General features: G+C 42.0%; 1 protein-coding gene across 2 annotated transcripts in view; it reads left to right on the forward strand.

The window, feature by feature from the left end:
• plcd1a (phospholipase C, delta 1a) overlaps positions 1–20,367 on the forward strand; it is an 80,524-nt gene that overhangs the window by 17,498 nt on the left and 42,659 nt on the right. For both annotated transcript variants that reach the window (XM_060899883.1, XM_060899882.1), the window contains exons 3-4: positions 8,053–8,281; positions 8,538–8,667. In XM_060899883.1, the coding sequence (XP_060755866.1) occupies positions 8,053–8,281; positions 8,538–8,667 (359 nt within the window). The remainder of the gene's footprint in view (positions 1–8,052; positions 8,282–8,537; positions 8,668–20,367) is intronic.

Consider the following 20,367-nt stretch of genomic DNA (forward strand, 5'->3'; position numbering starts at 1 on the left):
TTTTCCAACAATTAATTTTTTTTAGTAATGAAAGAACTAACTGAACAACACTGTACTTCAATATTAAAAGCAAGTTAGTTCCTGTTATCACCTCGTTATAGCGATAAACCATAAAAGCTATCAAGATATAATTTTTTACCTTTTTGGTAAAATGAATTAGATTGTATTGTCTTCTGTGGAGGAAAGTTTACTGTTCCAAAGCACTGACCCTGGAGACTCCTTCCATTAGTGTTAAATAAACACCTCCTCACAGAAAGCTTCACCACATCAACCTTGATATGTTTTTCTTATTTTTGTTATGTAAAAAACAGCATGCTTTTGAATCCGTTAATTATTCAGCTTAGATTATGTGGCACGTCTGCTGCACAAGTCCCTATGAATCAGCTGTTAATATACACTCCCCAGCTGCTTTAATAGGAACTTGTTCTTGATTCTAAGATCCCTGTTCTTGGCTGCAGGAGTGGAACCAATGTGTTCTTCTGCTGTTGCATGCCGAGATGCTTTTCTGCTCACCACGGTTGTAAAGAGTTGCTATGAGTTACTATATCCTTCTTGGCAGCTCGAACCAATCTGGCCATTTTCCTCTGACCTCGCTTATCAATAAGGCGTTTGTTTCCACCCACAGAACTGGCGCTCAATCAATGTTTTTTGTTTTTCGCACCATTCTGTGTAAACTCTAGAGACTGTTGTGTGTGAAAACCCCAGGAGATCAGCAGTTTCTGAAATACTCAAACCTGGCACCAACACCCATGCCACAGTGAAAGAAAGTCACACTTTGAGATCACAGTTTTTCCCATTCTGATCTTTGAAGTGAACATTAACTGAAGCTCTTGATTTGTATCTGCATGATTTGATGCACTCTGCGGCTGTCAAGGGATCGGCTGATTGGAGAACTGCATCGGACAGCATGTGCATGTATGGGTATTCCTAATAGAGTGGCCAGTGAGTGTAGAAGTGATAACATAACATACTGATTAACATGTCCAACAAAGAAGAAAGATAGAATTACAAATGCCACACATAATCAGATCTGAAACGTGAGATATTGTTGATATGGTGAAGTTTTCGGTAAGGTGGAGCTGCTATAACATAAGTGAAAACTTGTTTCAGGGATGCTCTATAACATTAAACATAGCTATAAATAAATTTAAAAATATAGCTTGGCCTTCTTGAATAAACACACTATTGTAATCATGTGGTAGAAAATGAATAACATACTTCAGAATGTGCTGCAAAAGATTCAGCTTTAGGGTGAAAACAGTACACTGGCTTGACGTGAGGCCATATAACAGCGAGGCCTGTCATTTCTTATTCCTTCCTCTGTCATAATGGAATGTACATAAGAAAATGTGGAATGTACTTAGCGTCCTTAAACAGTACCGTTCTTTATCGCTGGGATGTATTGACATACAGTGCCTTGCAAAAATATTCATCCCCCTGTTTTGTCGCATTACAAGCTGGAATTAAAATGGATGTTTGGAGGGTTAGCACCATTTGATTTACACAACCTGCCTACCACTTTAAAGATGCACATTGTTGTTTTATTGTGACACAAACAATAATTAAGATGAAAAAACAGAAATCTGGAGTGTGCATAGGTATTCACCCCCTTTCGTATGAAACCCCTAAATAAGAGCTGGTCCAACCGATTCACTTCATAAGTCACATACTTAGTGAATTAAGATCCACCTGTGTGCAATCAAAGTGTCACATGATCTGTCACATGATGTCTGTATAAATCATCCTGTTCTGGAAGGACCCTGACTCTGCAACACTACTAAGCAAGCAACATGAAAACCAAGGAGCCTCCAAACAGGTCAGAGACAAAGTTGTGGAGAAGTATAGATCAGGGTTGGGTTATAAAAAATATCCCAAACTTTGAATATCCCAGGGAGCTCCATTAAATCCATTATAGCAAAATGGAAAGAACATGTCACCACTACAAAGCTGACAAGATAAGGCCGCCCACCAAAACTCACAGACCAGGCAAGGAGGGCATTAATCAGAGATGCAACAAAGACACCAAAGATAACACTGAAGGAGCTGCAAAGATCCACAGTGGAGATGGGAGGATCTGTCCATAGGACTACTTTAAGCCACAGAGCGGGGCTTTATGGAAGAGTGGCCAGAAAAAGTCATTGCTTAAGAAAACACGTTTAGAGTTTACCCAACAGCATGTGGCAGACTCCCCAAACACATGGAAGAAGATTCTCTGGTCAGATGAGACTAAAATGAAACTTCTTGGCCATTGTGGGAAATGCCATGTGTGGCGCAAACCCAACACCCTGAGAACACTATTCCTACAGTGAAGCATGGTGGTGGCAGCATCATGCTGTGGGGATATTTTTCATCTGCAGGGACAGGAAAGCTGGTCAGGACTAAAGGAAAGCTGAATGGCACTAAATACAGGGCAATTCTGGAAGAAAACCTGTTTGAGTTGGCCAGAGGTTTGAGACTGGGACGAAGGTTCACATTCTAGTAGGACAATGACCCGAAACATACTGCTAAACCTACAGTGGAGTGGTTTAAAGGGAAGCATTTAAATGTCTTGGAATGGCCTAGTCAAAGCCCAGACCTCAATTCAATTGAGAATCTGTGGCATAACTTGAAGATTGCTGTACACCAACGCAACCCATCTAAGTTGAAGGAGTTGGAGCAGTTTTGCCTTGAGGAATGGGCAAAAATCCCAGTGGCTAGAGGTGCTAAGCTAATAGAGACATACCCCAAGAGACTTGCAGCTGTAATTGCAGCAGAAGGTGGCTCTACAACGTATTGACTTTGGGGGGGTGAATACTTCTGCACACTCCAGATTTCTGTTTTTTTATCTTAATTGTTATTTGTGTCACAATAAAAACAATTTGCACCTTTAAAGCTGTAGGCATGTTGTGTAAATCAAATGGTGCTAACTCTGAGAAGAAGAAAACATCTGCTGTTCTGCTTCACAATGTTATCCAAATGTTGCTTGAATAACATTCTGAGACAAAAACTAACATTACAGGAACATGAGTGTTAACCTTCCTTGCAGTAATGTTTTCATAATGTTAGTTTTTCTTTGAGAAAGGTATAGAAAGTTTAGTGTTAGCGTTCCTACAAGTAAAAACATCGTAGTAATGTTGTGAAAAGGTTGCAGTAATGTTAAAACCTTGCAGTAATGTTTCCATAATGTTCGTTTTTCTTTCTGAACATTATGCAAACTTTAGTGTTAGCGTTCCTATAAGTAAAAACGCAGTAATGTTGTAAAACCGTTGCATTAATTTTAAAATCATGCAGTTAATGTTCCATAATATTAGTTTTTCTTTGTGAACATTATAGAAACTTTAGTGTTCGCGTTCCTCGGAGTAAAACATTGCATTAATGTTGTAAAAAGGTTGCAGTAATGTTTACATAATATTCGTTTTTCTTTGAGAACATTATAGAAATTTTAGTGTTAACGTTCCTACAAGTAAAAACATTGCAGTAATATTGTAAAAGGTTGTAGTAATGTTAAAATCTTGCAGTAATGTTTCCATAATATTAGTTTTCTTTTGAAAACGTTATAGAAACTTTAGTATTAGTATTCTTAGGAGTAAAAGTTGCAGTAATGTTGTAAAAAGGTTGCAGTAATGTTTCCATAATATTAGTTGTTCTTTTTTTTTTTAGAACATTATAGAAGCTTTAGTATTAGCGTTCCTAGGAGTAAAATGTTGCAGTAATGTTGTAAAAGGGTTGCAGTAATGTTGAAAAAAGGTTGCATGTTAAAATCTTGCAGTAATGTTTCCATAATGTTAGTTTTTCTTTGAGAACGTTATAGAAACTTTAGTGTCAGCGTTCCTACAAGCAAAAAAGTTGCAGTGATGTTGCAGAAATTCTTACAGTAATGTTTCCCTAATGTCAGAGTTTGTCTAACTGAGAACGTTCTAGAAACACGAGTGTGAACATTTCCTACAAGCAAGGATATCACAGTAATGTTACAAAAACATTGCAGTAATGTTGCGTTACCATGCCTATAAGTAAAAACATCAAAACAGTCATAAGTTTGTAAAATCAGTTGCCATAATGCTGAGTTCATGCTCCTACAAGCAAAAATGCTGCAGTAATGTTGTGTATACATTCCCACACGTAAAAGCATTGCAATAATGTTATGGTAAATGTTACATAAAAACTCAGAATGCTCAGGAAACCATAACATTTTAGAAAATTATTTTCCATAATAGTGTTATCCATAATACTATACTGAGTACAGGAACTATGACAGATCATAGTGCGGTCATAATTTGGATAATATGGAAGGAATAACACACGACACGCTGTACTGTAATGGGAAAATAATCCACAGCGGTATGGTACGAAGTGGGTTATGCAGCATGTTCACCATATACATCCTTGTAAATGAGCTGTTCTTTTGAGAGAAGTATTAGAACAAGTGTATAAACCTGTCACCTAGGTTACAGCCTGAACTACTATCCGAGCTGCTGCTCTTGAAAATTAATCCACGCCTTCTGACGCAAGAATTACACAGAGGTGTGATATAAATTAAATTATGAATCGTTAATGTGACAATTATTAACCATTATTATGCGATGCATTGTAAAGACTAACCTACACCCAGGTTTACACTCTCGTGTTTGCGCTGCTAACCCAGCACCGAGAGAGTGTTTGGATGAGGATTGAGATCGCCCATGTGTATGGATTTCATCATGCACACGTTAAGCTGCAGCAAATCAAGTGATATGTTTGATAAATTGTAAAAAGCAAAAATGAGCAGTTCTGCTTTTCCTATTTTTTTTATCTTTCTGTAAGAGCAAAGGCCATCTGAGCCACAGGACTGAATATGCATTATCAATGGAAAATAATCTCAGTCCTTGATTTATAACCCCCTGTAAATTTTTAAAAATAGTCCAAACATAACAATGTCGCGTAATCAGGATTTCACAACACTCCAAAGCATGGCTTAGAATACAAACACAGTCCGAGTAGAATGCTAAAGGCATCTGAGCTGCTAATAATAATGTCCTCTATAAACTCTTATATTATAGGAGTTGCAGTGGATCAGAGTACTGTTTCAGTTTTCTGTAGATAAGCATGTAGTGTACAGACTGTAAACCCCGACTGCAGGTGATCGTATGGTTCAGTTGTGTCAGTGAGGCTTCAGTCCTAAAGTCACTTTGTGCTAGATGGTAACGTGGAAGTGCCAACATGCCACAAAACTGAAAATTCTAAGAATATGCAACTTGGAAACATCTCCAAAACCACATCCTGCCACACATTCCTTTTTTTTCTCACATGGCCTCGAAAACTTCTAAAACGACCTTAAAGCTAGACTGCCTTTCAGATTTTTTTTTTTTTAAGTTTAGGTCATAAAAAGAATTTTCCTTGACACCCAATTATTTTTGTTTAGTGGACCGAAAGCAACTGAATTCGAATCACGGACTTCCAATTTTATTAATTTTTATTATTTTTTAATAGAACAATTAAAGCCACGTGGCCCTAAATTCTCCACAATTTTTTCCTGCTTCACCATGACCCAATACAAGATACTACGTAATGCATTATGTGCTGGGCTTTCCCTGTTCGTGCAAGCCATTGTGGAGTACAAATTTGAAACAGGAGAGGAAAATGGAGGACGCAAATTTACAGTAACGGAAAGCGAGAAGAAAAGACGTTATGTTGCGAAGGAAAGGAAACGCAGGACCAAAGTAATAAATATCGGCGGTCAGCGAGCACCTCTGTGTGATCAGCTGTTTGTTTAGCGACAGAATGTTGGAACTGTCAGTGCACGGTCAGGGTAAACCTGTAGATGGCAGTAATGCAACACTGTGGATGCCAGCTGCCGTAAAACCCAAAAGAAGAAGAAGAGGAAGGTAAACCTGCGCATGTGCACACGGACTTCATCTGTCTGCTTGACTGTGCAAAGCGAGCAATTTCATGCACATTATTTGCTTGGAAATCCCCTCAAATTAAATAACTTCCCAGCCACAGAGTGGCCTGTTTTTTTTTTATTTTTTTTTATTTTTTTAGATATTACAAAAATAAACATATATCACAATGACCAAATTTCAGAGGGAACTAAATTTCACCGATTTTATGAAATCAAAAGGCCGTCTAGCGTTAAAGTGTAACTTCAAAAGAGGGTAGGTTGGGGAGAGGTGCATGGATGTGTGAAGTAGGAGTTGCTCAGTGAATCTCGATCAGCATATATTTGAAAATGAGAGCAGTTTCACAGGATCCCACTCAAGGGTGGGGGCTGGGGGAGGTGGGGTGCCCACCTTGGGTTAGAGGATGTTAATATTTTTTTTTTTAATAAAAATTTCATGATATAGAGAAGTACAAAACGGTTGACTCTATGTCGGCATTGGCCTTGCAGGGTTCAGGGTTGTTTTTTTTCTTTTTTTTTTCTTTTTCTCCGTGCTCTCATGGAAGGCGGTCGCATTTCTCTGCTCTCCTCTCTTCTCCTCTCCTTTTTTTCCTGCTTGTGCTCTTTGTTTCGTCTCGTCTGCCTATACTTTTTTTTTGAGAGACTCTCTCCGCATTGAATTTCTAAACTAAAAAAGCATGGATTTGATAAACTGGTCTCCTAACGAAATTGACACAGTTTCTGGGTTCGGGAGAACCCACCTGTCCTACCGGAACGTCTGTGGGGGACATTGAAGATATCTACCTATTCGGAACCATGATTACCAGACTTTTGCTGATTGGATTAGGCATTGCCCTGGTATATCGAGGAAATCAGACAACGGTGACAGCTGTTCAAAGCCCCACAAAGCTGCCCGATATGATTGAAGCGGTGGGCAAAGCTGTCGGCACTCAGACTGTGGCAGAACTTGAACCACAACATGGTTGTCATCTGGGAGACACTTTCGGCTTTGCAAGGAATAAGTATTTCGGAGACCAAATGGAATTGAATTGAACAGAATGGATGAAATGGACAGATATAGATGAGTGGTGTGGACGTGTAAAGACTGCGTCTGTTCGAAAGACCAAACAATCTCTATCTTATCGACGTTCGGCTCCCTGAACAGCACCGGCCTCGATCAAGGCCGTTGCTGGGACAACATTTCCCCCAGAAGGTCACTGCTGGGAGACACTCTTGCATTCTTCGCATTCCTTCCCCAATTTTCCGCGGTCGCCGTTTTTCACCCCCAGTGTGACAAGCGGGTGCGTGACCAGCGCCACTTGCATGGCTGCAGGAGCGGACAGCTGCTTGCTTGCGCTGGGTTATCTCTACCTCCTCCCCTCCCCACCCCTGATTGCCCCCTCCTTCCCCCCTTTCCCCCCCTCAAGTCCCATGTTTTAAAGTGTACTTGTGTTATTGTGTGCTTGTGCGGAGGTTTTTAAATGCTCCCACACTGTACTCCTGACAGGAGCATAGTGGGGGGGGGTGTTCTTTTTTCCTCATCTTTCCTCATGCTACTACTGTGTTTCTTTTTCTTTTATCCCTGTCTTCCTGTCCTGTTCCCCCTCTGTAAGGACAGGTTGATGGTCAATTTCACTGGTAACAGTGATAATAAAGGGTTCATTCATTCAGGATGATTCTAACCACTAGATGACGATTTGAACCATTTTCAAACCATAAAATGGCAATTTTTTTTTATGGTAAAAAATGGTAATTTTGTCAATGTTAACACCAGCATTACTGTGTTTCATCACAGTACAGTCATATCATTTAATTTACAGCTCAAACAAAACATTTAAGTGTGCAGTAACTCTTTAAATTTGCTCTACTCCTGAAGATCCTGATTTGGGGTGGGTTTCCCAAAAGCCTCTTAACGCTAAGAGCATCTTAACTAGGAGAGAGTGTTCATTGTGATGCACACTCTACCATTTAACAGTGATCTTTGTGCTGCGATGCTTTTGGGAAACTCGGCACTGATCTTTCCTCAAATTCGACTAAACAATCCCCAAACACTCAAACACATTTAATCTTGTTACCCTTGTGATATATATTATTCTTGAAGTATAATCCTTTTTCTTCTATTGTTGCAATTTTATTATCCTCATTTTTGTCTATTGTTCTAGCAATTAAAAAAAAAAGTCTCACTAGATCTGACTATAGCTCCACTGTCTTCTCCACAGTCTCCATCGAAGACATTGAGTCGGTCCGTCTTGGCCGTCAGACCGAAGGCCTGCGGAAGTACACAGACGAAACAATGGAGGATCAGTGCTTCTCCATCATCTTCAAAGACAAACGCAAGAATCTCGACCTGATAGCCAGTAACAGAGAGGACTCCGGGAAGTGGGTGATGGGGCTGGAAAAGCTCATCGCCAACCTGCAGAACCTCAATTGTGAGGAGAAACGTGAACAGTATCCTTTAAGAAAGATAGTTTGGATTTGTATTGCGGAAAACCTGAAAATCAGAGCCATGAAAAGGTGTAGAGTTGTTACTCTAAAAGAAAAAAAAACCATCTATGAAGTTTGCTAAATGTTTGAGCTGAACATTGCACAAAAGCATCCGATTTCATTAACTATCTTGTCAAATCCATGAAATGTTGTGTAACATCTGTGAACGAACTTTTAATTCGAACTACTGTGTAAAATTGGCCTTACATCAGCGTCAAAGCTGGATCATCAGCTGCATGCGGAAGGCAGACAAAAACCACGACAACATGATGACCCTGAAGGAGGTGAAGAATTTCCTGGGCAAAATCAACATCGAGGTGGACGACATGTACGCCAGCATGCTGTTTCAGGTATGAAGCATCTGTTATTTTCAGCCTGTGTCAGCAAAGAAGGCCAACTGCTTTACCAGCCTGTGTGTTTGATATAAACAGCTAGCTGTCTAAATAAAACAGGTAGCTATCTAAATAAAATTGTGTTTGAAGCTATGGTTAGATGTGTTTATTTAGTGTTGTTAGCCTTCGGTGTAGGGCGGCACGGTGGTGTAGTGGTTAGCGCTGTCGCCTCACAGCAAGAAGGTCCTGGGTTCGAGCCCCGGGGCCGGCGAGGGCCTTTCTGTGTGGAGTTTGCATGTTCTCCCCGTGTCCGCGTGGGTTTCCTCCGGGTGCTCCGGTTTCCCCCACAGTCCAAAGACATGCAGGTTAGGTTAACTGGTGACTCTAAATTGACCGTAGGTGTGAATGGTTGTCTGTGTCTATGTGTCAGCCCTGTGATGACCTGGCGACTTGTCCAGGGTGTACCCCGCCTTTCGCCCGTAGTCAGCTGGGATAGGCTCCAGCTTGCCTGCGACCCTGTAGAAGGATAAAGCGGCTAGAGATAATGAGATGAGATGAGATGAGCCTTCGGTGTGGTTCTGATGTTAAGCCGGAGTTGAACAGGGTTTATACTGGTGTTGTGCGCTATCTGAACATTTCCACTGTTTCCTGATACACTGTATTGCCAAAAGTATTTGCTCACCCATCCAAATTATCGGAATCAGGTGTTCCAATTACTTCCATGGCCACAGGTGTATAAAATCAAGCACCTAGGCATGCAGACTGTTTTTACAGTTTGGAGCTGGCCCCTTCCTCTTCCAACATGACTGTGCACCAGTGCACAAAGCAAGGTCCATAAAGACATGGATGACGGAGTCTGGTGTGGATGAACTTGACTGGCCTGCACAGAGTCCTGACCTCAACCTGATGGAACACCTTTGGGATGAATTAGAGCGGAGACTGAGAGCCAGGCCTTCTCGTCCGACATCAGTGTGTGACCTCACAAATGCGCTTCTGGAAGAATGGTCAAAAATTCCCATAAACACACTCCTAAACCTTGTGGACAGCCTTCCCAGAAGAGTTGATGCTGTTCTAGCTGCAAAGGGTGGACCGACGTCATACTGAACCCTATGGATTAGGAATGGGATGTCACTTAAGTTCATATGTGAGTCAAGGCAGGTGAGCAAATACTTTTGGCAATTTGTGTGTATATTAATGAAATGGTTGCATAAGATGCATTAAAACAAATGTTCAGTACACAATGGTGTTAAGGGGAAAGATTCAAGCTGTACAGTAAGTTCATTCGGGTTGTTACAGAGTCATGGTTTCATGGTGTATTTGGTGATCTGGTGTTTCCTCATCATTGACATAATACAGATTTTGATCTATTCAGTCAAGTTCCTTCCTCCAATGGATCTCATTCCTTTCTCAAAAAGATCTCAACCTCATCTCTATGGACATGCACTAAATCACACTACCTCCATTTCTCTTTGCAAGAGAAGCAAATGCACTGATAAACTCTTTGTCTGTGTAATACCAGGATTACACTAATTTTGATGCAATTTTGTCATGAAATTTCCAGCGTCAGGCCTGAATATGAACATCGGCAACGACGAACAGGCCTTGACACAACCGAAGAACATATTGGAAATTTTGTTCTTTCTCACCTAGTTTGACAACTCCTTCAACATTTTCCATGATAGCCATGGCTGACAATTCCTTGACCCGCCTCCTCCCACAAGGATGACATGCAAAGACGTGAACGATAATTGGTTGGGTTCAAACTTATAGTGTTGCCAGTCTCCCAACTAAGACATGACAAGAATTTACGGCACTATGATCGCCTAATCTGACATGACAACCATTGTGAAAGACAAACATATCGTGTAATCTGATCCTGTCACGATCTGCTCCACTCGTAGCATGTTCCTAAATTATACACAATTGTACACAATGACTATGAAGCACACAGACGAATACGGCATTGCTGATCATAACTAAATGAATCAACAGTCTATTTTTGGCTAAGCAGGCTATGTTGTTTGTTTGTTTGTTTGTTTGTTTGTTTGATCCTCATAGCCAGTGCTTAATTTGTGAAGTGGGAGGTCCCGGAACGCCAAATATTTTCAAATACATTTTCGTGAAAGCCATATATAAAAAGTGATGCTGAATACAACTAAAATGCATTTTTACATATGACCAACAATTTGAATATAATATATTCTTTTTCATAATGAAGAGGCTCTTGACATGCCGTCTTCCTCCTGTCCCCCGCTGAATATTTTGACGCAAACGTACCTTGGTGTATTTCGAAGTGCCGCTTTATTTCATTGTTTCATCGATGCAATCTTGTCATTGTATAGGCCTATTGGACACAAAGCAGAACCCTCTCACCCCACAAAGGCGAATTCCTCTGTCCATTCCTGTTGAAATGTACGGTAGCCTACCAGTCACCTTTTTTCCCTTTTTGCCATGTTCTTTGTCAAAAGGCTTTGCTTTGCGGAGAGCTAACTGACTTTTTCATTAAATGGAGGTGTACTTCTTGATCTCAATGTGAGCTGATTAATCTGCGAGCCAGACGCAGTCACCAAAAGAGCCACATCTGGCTCCCGAGCCATTGCAGACCCCTGCGTTAAGGCAACAACTGGATCAACAATTAACAAATCAAACACAGGTTACAATATATTGATGGCCATAATAAAACACAACAGAGTAAAGACTTAATCTTGCTTGTGTATCTGACTGAGATTATAAAGAAAGTAAATAAATAAAACGGTCCTGGCACTTGCACCCACAACGCAGCCCCATAGACCGTAGAACACATTTGAACAATAGACCTAACACATATCGACTGACCCAGCAGTGGCCCCGCTTGGCAAAAAAAATAAATAAATAAAATATCAGACATTATGATCTTAGAAAACGCTTTAGTGATGAACAGTTACAGACAGTAATATGTCGTGATATTATGTTACAAAATATTATTTTTTGTTAGGCTATATATTAAATTATATATTAAATTTATCTTCTAAAATAACAGACTGTACTCATATCACAACCGGTTTATTTCACTATTGGAGATCAGATCACACAAGACATGAGTTAAATGACTCATTTTAAGGATTTAAGTAGGGTATTTAAAAGCATAGCCTAGGATTTCAAGCATATTTCAAGTTTAAAAGCAGTGCCAGGCTGGTACACTTGCAGCAGGTGCTGGTGCAGTGTCACTGTGTCCAACGTCGTACATTTTAGGTCGTTTAGGATCCGGCTGTCCTGGGACTTTGAAAAATTTTAGTAAGCTTTCTTGTTTTTTTGCCATTTTTTCCACAGTGCAAGCTAATGGGTTTAACCCGGTGTTCTACTGAGCGAAAGTATACACCCCATGTCCCCCCCCCCCTTCCCCTTTCGCATAGATTTTGTGGATGTCATAGGAGAGAAATCAACAACAGATATCAAAATCAAAACCGAACACTAAACAAATTTTTATTTACTTATTTATTTAATTTATTGTTTGATTTTTTTTCCCTTTGTGATGGTTACGGAGGTGATCTGATCCATTTAAATAGCTGCCAGAACACTGAATGAAATGAAAATAGCTGCCGGATCCGACGACGGAGGTTCCGGATCTTGTTCCGTCATGTTCCGGCTCAAATTAAGTCCTGCTCATAGCCACTCTCTTTCAGCTCATCACAACAACATACTATATGTGGAATAACAACAATATGTAAATAGTGAAAAGTCGTTCTCAAAATTTGTTCAAAATTGTTCCTTGTGGTGTTTTAAATGATGGATTAATACCATGAAACGGTAATATTTTTCAACTCGGTCATCATACGGTGAAAATTTCAATCTGTAACACCTTGATAGTTCACATGACTGAATACAAAAAAGCAGTGTTTCCCACAGAAATTTTGGAGACTATGGGGGCAGCGGGCGTGGCGTGCATGTCCAGTTGAATTGCAGGGGTGCGCGGGGGGTTGTTTAGTGCGTGGTGCGCGTGTCCGGTTGAATTGCAGGGGTGCGCGGGGGTTGTTTAGCCTACTAATACTACTAAACTAAAGCCCTATTTGCACGGGATTAGTATTACCTGTGAACCTATAGTAATTTGTAAATTCCCACCCAACCTCTGTGTTAAATCCCTTGCATTCGCACGGGATAAGCAAAGTCCGTAATTTACTCAATTTACAGACATCACGACCGGATATGTCGTAACATCCTGTACTTGACAGCCAGAGACCTCTGCCCTCCCCCCAAAGAACCAGCGCGGGCAGGGCGCGCTAGCCCCGCGCCTCGGGACGAAGAGCCACGGTGCTCTGCTTCAGTTTCGTTTTCCCATCGGTGGCTCCAGCCCGACTTTGCATGCTCGTAGCTCGGGCAGGGGGGGTCCCAGCATCCCCAAACTTGACAGGCAGAGTCCTCTGCCCTCTCCCCAAAGAACCAGCACGGGCAGGGCGCGTTAGCCCCGCTCCTCGGGACGTAATTCGCATGTTGGCAGTGTTGACATATTACTGTAGTAAGTATATGGATAAATTAACAAATAAGGATTAAAAACAGTTGGCATAAAAATAGCACCAAGTATCCAACCTATTAGGAATTAATAAGAAATGCCCATCATTGATAGGCAAAAAGTCATAGGCCACAACTTCAGATAGCTGTCAATATTGCTATGTCCATGGAGGATATGGCCTGGCTATAGCTATGAAATATTAAAAATGTTCCTTACTGAAAGCAGCCACACAAGTCATCCAGGTCAAAAATCTCCGAGCTCTCCTCTTGGATTTCTTGCTGTTTTTGGGAAGCGGATTCCATGTAGTGTGGTATGGGGGATGACTACCACTTGCCCCTAAAACAGTACTCATGAAAATTTCAACCGTAGCCTCCATTAGCCTACTCACAGTAACCGGAAAAGATATAAAACACGCGCAATTACAATAACAAACACGGACATGCGTATTCGCACGGGACTAGTATTGTCACTGGACGTCTGTGTTTGACAAAATATAGTAGGTAATTTGCGGCGGAATTATTACTTTACAAATTACAGACATGACGCATTCGCACGGGACTAACATGTCAGACATTCTCTGCAATTATTACAAATCGCCAGAGGTCCACAGGTAATACTAATCCCGTGCGAATAGGGCTTAAGACTAACAAAGAACAAATTCGTTGGTATTGGTTATGCACCTTGTATTTTATTTTAGCATGTTGCTACAGAGGGCAGTCCTGCAAGAAGAACATATTACAGATAGAAACCAAACAAAAAATTCTACAATACTTCACACCCTGAACTCCTACAAAAAGTCCTACAAAACAAGGACTTCTAGCTCTGCTGTATGTCAAACGTGACCCTGACAAATGCCTGCCCTATTTACAAAGACCATACCCTGCACTTGTGCATTTGATTTTTCTTGGCTTTGAGAAAGAGTTTGAGTGCCCTTTCATAATTTATATCTTCTGGTTGTGGCCCGTTAATGGAAATCCTCAAGCAGGCGGCCAGGTGCTCTCCTTGCAGTCTGTTCCGAAGGGCTGTTTTGACCTAAAATGGCAAACAACTTGTTACTACAATGAGTCATGTGATTGTAGAGCTCACTCTGAAATATTTAATTAAGTGAAAGTGAGATTGAACTTAGGTGGGATTTGAGCATAAAAACAATGGGTAAATGTAAATTGAAATTCACATCACTGGTTTGCCTGTGGATGTCCTTACCCTGTTTATTGTGGAAAAGTCTCTTTCACAATTCACGCTCGACACCGGCACAACAAGGGCAATTGCTGCTAAGTGGCTGAGTAATGGGTATATCTGCCCCCATTCATCGCACTCACTTGCTAGGAGTGTTATACCAATTTGACATCCTGAGGCCAAGTTTACATTAGACCGTATCTGTCTCATTTTCTTCGCGGATGCACTGTCCGTTTACATTAAAATGCCTGGAAACGCCGGGAAACGGGAATCCGCCAGGGTCCACATATTCAATCCAGATCGTGTCTGGTCCGGTGCTGTGTAAACATTGAGAATACGCGGATACGCTGTGCTGAGCTCTAGCTGGCGTCGTCATTGGACAACGTCACTGTGACATCCACCTTCCTGATTTGCTGGCGTTGGTCATGTGACGCGACTGCTGAAAAATGGCGCGGACTTCCGCCTTGTATCACCTTTCATTAAAGAGTATAAAAGTATGAAAATACTGCAAATACTGATGCAAATACTGCCCATTGTGTAGTTATGATTGTCTTTAGGCTTGCCATCCTTCCACTTGCAAGTGGTAAGTGACGCGCATGCCCGATATGCACTGAGATCACACACACAGCGGCTCAGTCCCGAATCACTGCTCGTGCACTTCACTCGCACGCTCTGTGAGCTGCGCAGGGCCGGAGTGCACTCCCTCCAGAGGGCACTCGCTGTTCAGGGCGGAGTGATTTGGAGCGCAGGATGCCTGCGGAGCCGAGCGTATCCGTGTATTGGCGTTGCTGTGTGCACGCGAATCGTGTATTGGCGTTGCTGTGTGCACACTAATCGTTTTAAAAACGTTAATCTGATGATCCGCTGATACGGTCTAATGTAAACCCCACCTGACAAAGACAGCAAGCAGTTGATGTTAGGCCTACCTCAGTCACGACCTCTTCATCCTGAGGTGAATTTCAATCCCTCTTTTTGAAATAATTCAAAATGCTCATGATCTGAATTAACAAAACAAATTTAGCATCAGTTTAATAAGGATCGGAGATTTTCTGTTACAGCTGTAGCGTCTACAATAAGGCTGACATCGTCACCTGACATTCAACGCGTTGCATTAAGGCCTACGTTAGTGGAGCAACACTCTTCATCAGTAAATTTGAAAACGATCAAATTTGAGTCAAGAAGTTAATTTAATTAAGTAGGTAACTAACATTACATTCCCTTAATTATGTGGCCTAATAGCTTCACCTTTAGAAGGTAGCCTATTAGAAAAGGCTAAAAATAATTTAACATCTTCCGTCTCACCAGTAACAAATCGCGTTAAGGCTACTAGCACTAATTCTCAAAAGTGGCATCGAAGTTCGGTCCAGAGCATTTTTTAAGGATTTTCCACTAGGAGACCAACTGGTCTGGGCAATACAATCACAGGCCCCAGAGTCCATGCGGCTGCACCGCTGCGGCATATTCTGTGATGCAAAATGGTTCACCAGTCACCAAACACACTACAGTGACTACACAGCTATCAAGAGCAATTACCAAGCACAAATGTTATGTCAAAGACACTCAAATTTATACAGTAATGACATCGGATTCTGACATCAGCCATCTCAGTAACCAAATTTTAGTTTTGATTTTCTTAACCAACATGATCTTGTGTGTATATCTTATAACATAGATCTTTGTTTTCCTTGTTAAATGTATACTTACATGGTACTTGGTTAATTAATTGCAACTGATTGAACCAAATGATAAGACATAACTTGGTTTAAAATTTGGTCTCCCAGTGAAGCTGGTTTGGCATTGACTAGGAGACCAAATCTGGCCACTGGGAGACCATTTGGTCTCCCAGTAACTATGTTAAAAAATGCTCTGGTTCGCTCTCTGTTAGAATAGACTACTTTTCCCTTTTAACATGTACATGCAGACCTAGATTAGTTTATCACTGCTGTCACTTCACGTCTCCATCACTTGGATAGACTGCACACATACAATGTTGTTAGGTCAGAGATTCACCGTCTCTTCCTCTTGCTCCAACCAGAGTGATCACCCTCTCGCAGATCGGTCCCTTCGTGTCACCCAGACCTCTGGGGCGAATCGTGAAACAAGACAGGAACTAAAAAATAGTTTCACAGTCTTTATTCACAGCTTCACCAGAAGACAAGAGAATACAGAAGGCTTTATATATATGTGTGTGTGTGTGTTTGTGTGTGTGTGTGTGTGGGCAGACTGCATGTGAGTGAGAAGACCTTGTCGTGTTATCTACAGCAAAGCAGGATACATTTTCGCAATGGTATGCAATAATAAGCAGAATGTTCAGACACATTTCTTATCAATAATAAGCAGAATGTTCTTATGATAGCAATGGAATTTTAAGCAAAATACTGACAAAATATATTAATGCCTTAATAAATCCTTACAATTCCCCTCTTTGATACTAGATTACAACTAGTATCACACCCCAGTATTCTGTGTAACAGCAGGATAATATACATTGGGGTTTTCCCTGCACAGAGGGGTGTAGGTAAAAGCAGTTATCATATTAGAGGCAAAGGTGGACATGTAATAATAGTAGAAGGCGGCATCAGATGGCAGACATAACAACTTTCATTCGTGTGTGCTCGTGCAGTCCAGTTAACGAATTGCCAAAAGATGTTGTCTCGAGGGCCAGCTCGAGCAGGTAACCCTGCTCCGAGCAGCAGTAGAGTGGCCACGAAGCTCGTGATGAGGGTTTTCATGGTTTTAGTGAGGGTGATTGGTCCCAGACGAGATCCCTTCCCCTCTCTGTTCACGGCCTCTTGCAGGAAGTGATCTGAAGATCCTCAGCTCCTACTTAGTCCCTGTACAGAGTTTAGGTAGGGGAGAGAGACTAGAGAGGGACACAGAGAAAACGTTAGTGGCAAACATATCATTCTGACACGGCTTTGTTATGGAGCCTTCTTCAATCGCGTGGCATGGATCCACTGTGGAAAAAGGTCAGTTAGAACAGCAGTATGAGTAATGGCGACTATCTCTGCAGGCCCACTATATCTAGGTTCTCCCAATTGTCCAAATCGTTTAAAAAGTTGCACCAGCACCTTGTCTCCCACGTGAAAGGGGTGTGTGGGTGCTGCTGGTGGAGACAATATTGTACTATTGACCTTGGTACAAATTTTATGCAACTTATCTATAAGGGCTGCAGAATACTCGTCCATATGTGTTTTCAAATCAGAGGTACCCAGAGGCGGAGTTCCCTTCTTCCAGGGGAGAGGGAAAGGTCTTCCAAAAATAATTTTGTAGGGGGAGTATCCCCCTAGGCTAGGTCTTGGTGTCATATGAATTTCAGCCAGAGTGGCTGGCAATAAGTCTACCCAATTATTCAAACCTGTGGCTTGCATGGCCGTAGTTAGTTTGTCTTTCAATGTTCGATTAGTACGTTCTACGATACCAGAGGATTGAGGGTGGTACGGAATGTGAAAACGCCAGTTTAGTGAGAGATACTTGCAAAGGTTTTGTGTGACTTTCGAGGTAAAAGGGGTACCCTTGTCTGAGTCTATGGCGTCTGGAACCCCATAACGGGGTATTATTTCTTTTGCCAGAATACAAGTAACTACCTTCGTGTTTTCTTGAGAACAGGGAAAGGCTTCTACCCATTTAGAGAATTTGTCCACAGTCACCAGGAGATATTTAAACGGCCCACAGGGAGGCATATGTGTGAAGTCGATTTGCCATTCTAGGAACGGAGACGTAGGTATGGGTAAACACTCGTGTTCCGCGCCTGCTTTAGAGGGATTATTTTGTGTGCAGATGAGGCATCTCTCGAGAATTGAGTCCACCAAACTGTTTAAATTAGCTATACAAAAAAGTTTGTTCATGCCTGAGCCGAGGAGAAAGGAAGAGCGTATGCCTCATGCACAGTATCAGGCAGTGAACACACAGAGTAACCACAGAGGAAAACACCGTCTGAGGGTTTAGAACAAGAGCCATCAACAAAAAGTACTTCCCCCATCCCTAGAGGGCTGGAGGAGAGATCGGGCCTGATACTAGTAGTATGTACGATTTCAGACAGACAATCATGATCAATGTTATCCAAAGTATCATCCTGAGAATTAAGGAGGCGTGCGAGAGCGTGACTTACAGTATCGAAAGAGGATGTGGCATGAATTTCGAGATTGTTAGTAGAACAGAGAATGGTTTCGTATCCGGAGCAGCGCTGCGCAGTCATATGTTGGGTCTGTAAATTTTGCAACACCTGTTTAACTTGATGTGATGAGTGCAAGATCAATGGGTGAGACAAAACCAATATCTATGCATCTAAAACCATCAGAGCACATGCGGCGACAGCCCTTAGACATGCAGGTAAGCCTTGAGCAACAGTATCTAATGTTTTGGATAAAAACGCACAAGGACGCATCCCCCCCATGCTCCTGGGCCAACACCGCAGAGGCTGTGCCATAATGTTCACAGGCATAGAGGTGGAAGGGCTTGGAGTAGTCGTGTAGACCCAGGGCCGGGGCTGAACAAAGGGCACTTTTGAGGGAGTGGTAAGCGTCCATCATAGCGGCAGTCCAGGTCAAAGGGTGCTGCAGTGGATCATGATGAGAGATTGCAGAACGGAGAATCTTGTCATATAAAGAGCAGTCAGGGATCCATTGTCTACAGTAATTGATAAGACCCAGGAAAGCCATCAGTGCATGTTTAGTTGCGGGGCACTTTGTGTCTAGGATCACCCGCACCCGGTCAGATGACAGCTTACGACATCCTTGTGAAAGTTCAAACCCCAAATACTTAACAGTGTCCATGCAATATTGCAGCTTGGTCCTGGAAACCTTAAAGCCCTTGTGCGCCAGATGTTGGAGCAGGCATAAAGAGGTGTCTTGGCAGATTTCTGATGATTCAGCAGATACCAGAAGATCGTCTGTGTACTGCAGGACCACAGAGCCCTGGGGGAGGGAGAGGTCATGGAGTGCGTCCTGAACTACGGCTGAGAAAACAGCAGGAGAGTCAGTGAAACCTTGAGGCAAATGTGTCCAAGTATACTGTCTCCCCCTGTGCGTGAAGGCAAACAAAGGCTGTGTCTGCTCTTCAACAGGAACACTGAAAAAGGCAGAACAGAGATCAATAACGGAAAAACAGCAATGATGAGCAGGAACCTGTGACATTACAGAGGAAATGTCAGGTACAATGGGTGCAACAGGGACAATCCAGTTCATTAATCTTATGTAAATCCTGCGTAAAACGCCAGATACCATCAGGTTTAGGTACTGGATTGACAGGTGTATTGTACGAGCTGGTACACGGTCTCATCACGCCTTGCTCGAGGAGAGACTGTAGGATGCCATAAATTCCCTGAGCCTTAGCTTCAGAGAGAGGGTACTGTTTAACATAGACAGGATGCACATGTTTAAGCTTAGCCTCATAAGGCACACAGTGAACCAGGCCAACCTCGTCCTTGTGTTCCGCCCAAATGGAGGAGGGGAGGGTACTCAAAGGATCTGTAGGAGAGAATACAACAGGGTTTACAGCAGCAGTACAAACAGCGGAGATATTTGGGACAGTCATACATGAAGAGAGATGAGCCAAGGCAGGAGGCAGAAAGTCAGGGGTGCAAATAGTCATTCTGGATATTATCTGGATATTGTCTGAAATGGATAAATGTAACAGACTCATTAGATCACGCCCCAGTAGATTAAAGGGACACTGTGGCATAAACACAAAAGAATGATTTTATATATATATATACACTGAGTGCAGAATTATTAGGCAAGTGAGTATTTTGACCACAACATCCTTTTAATGCATGTTGTCCCACTCCAAGCTGTTTAGGCTTGAAAGCCTACTACCAATTAAGTATATCAGGTGCTGTGCATCTGTGTAATGAGAGGGGGTGTGGTCTAATGACATCAACACCCTATATCAGGTGTGCATAATTATTAGGCAACCTCTTTTCCTCTGGCAAAATGGGTCAGAAGAGAGATCTGACAGACTTTGAAAAATCTAAAATTGTGAGATGTCTTGCAGACGGATCAAGCACTCTTGAAATTGCGAAGATGTTGAAACGTGATCACCGAACAATCAAGCGT

This window comes from Neoarius graeffei, chromosome 19 (genome assembly GCF_027579695.1).
Source record: "Neoarius graeffei isolate fNeoGra1 chromosome 19, fNeoGra1.pri, whole genome shotgun sequence".
Classification (NCBI taxonomy): domain Eukaryota; kingdom Metazoa; phylum Chordata; class Actinopteri; order Siluriformes; family Ariidae; genus Neoarius; species Neoarius graeffei.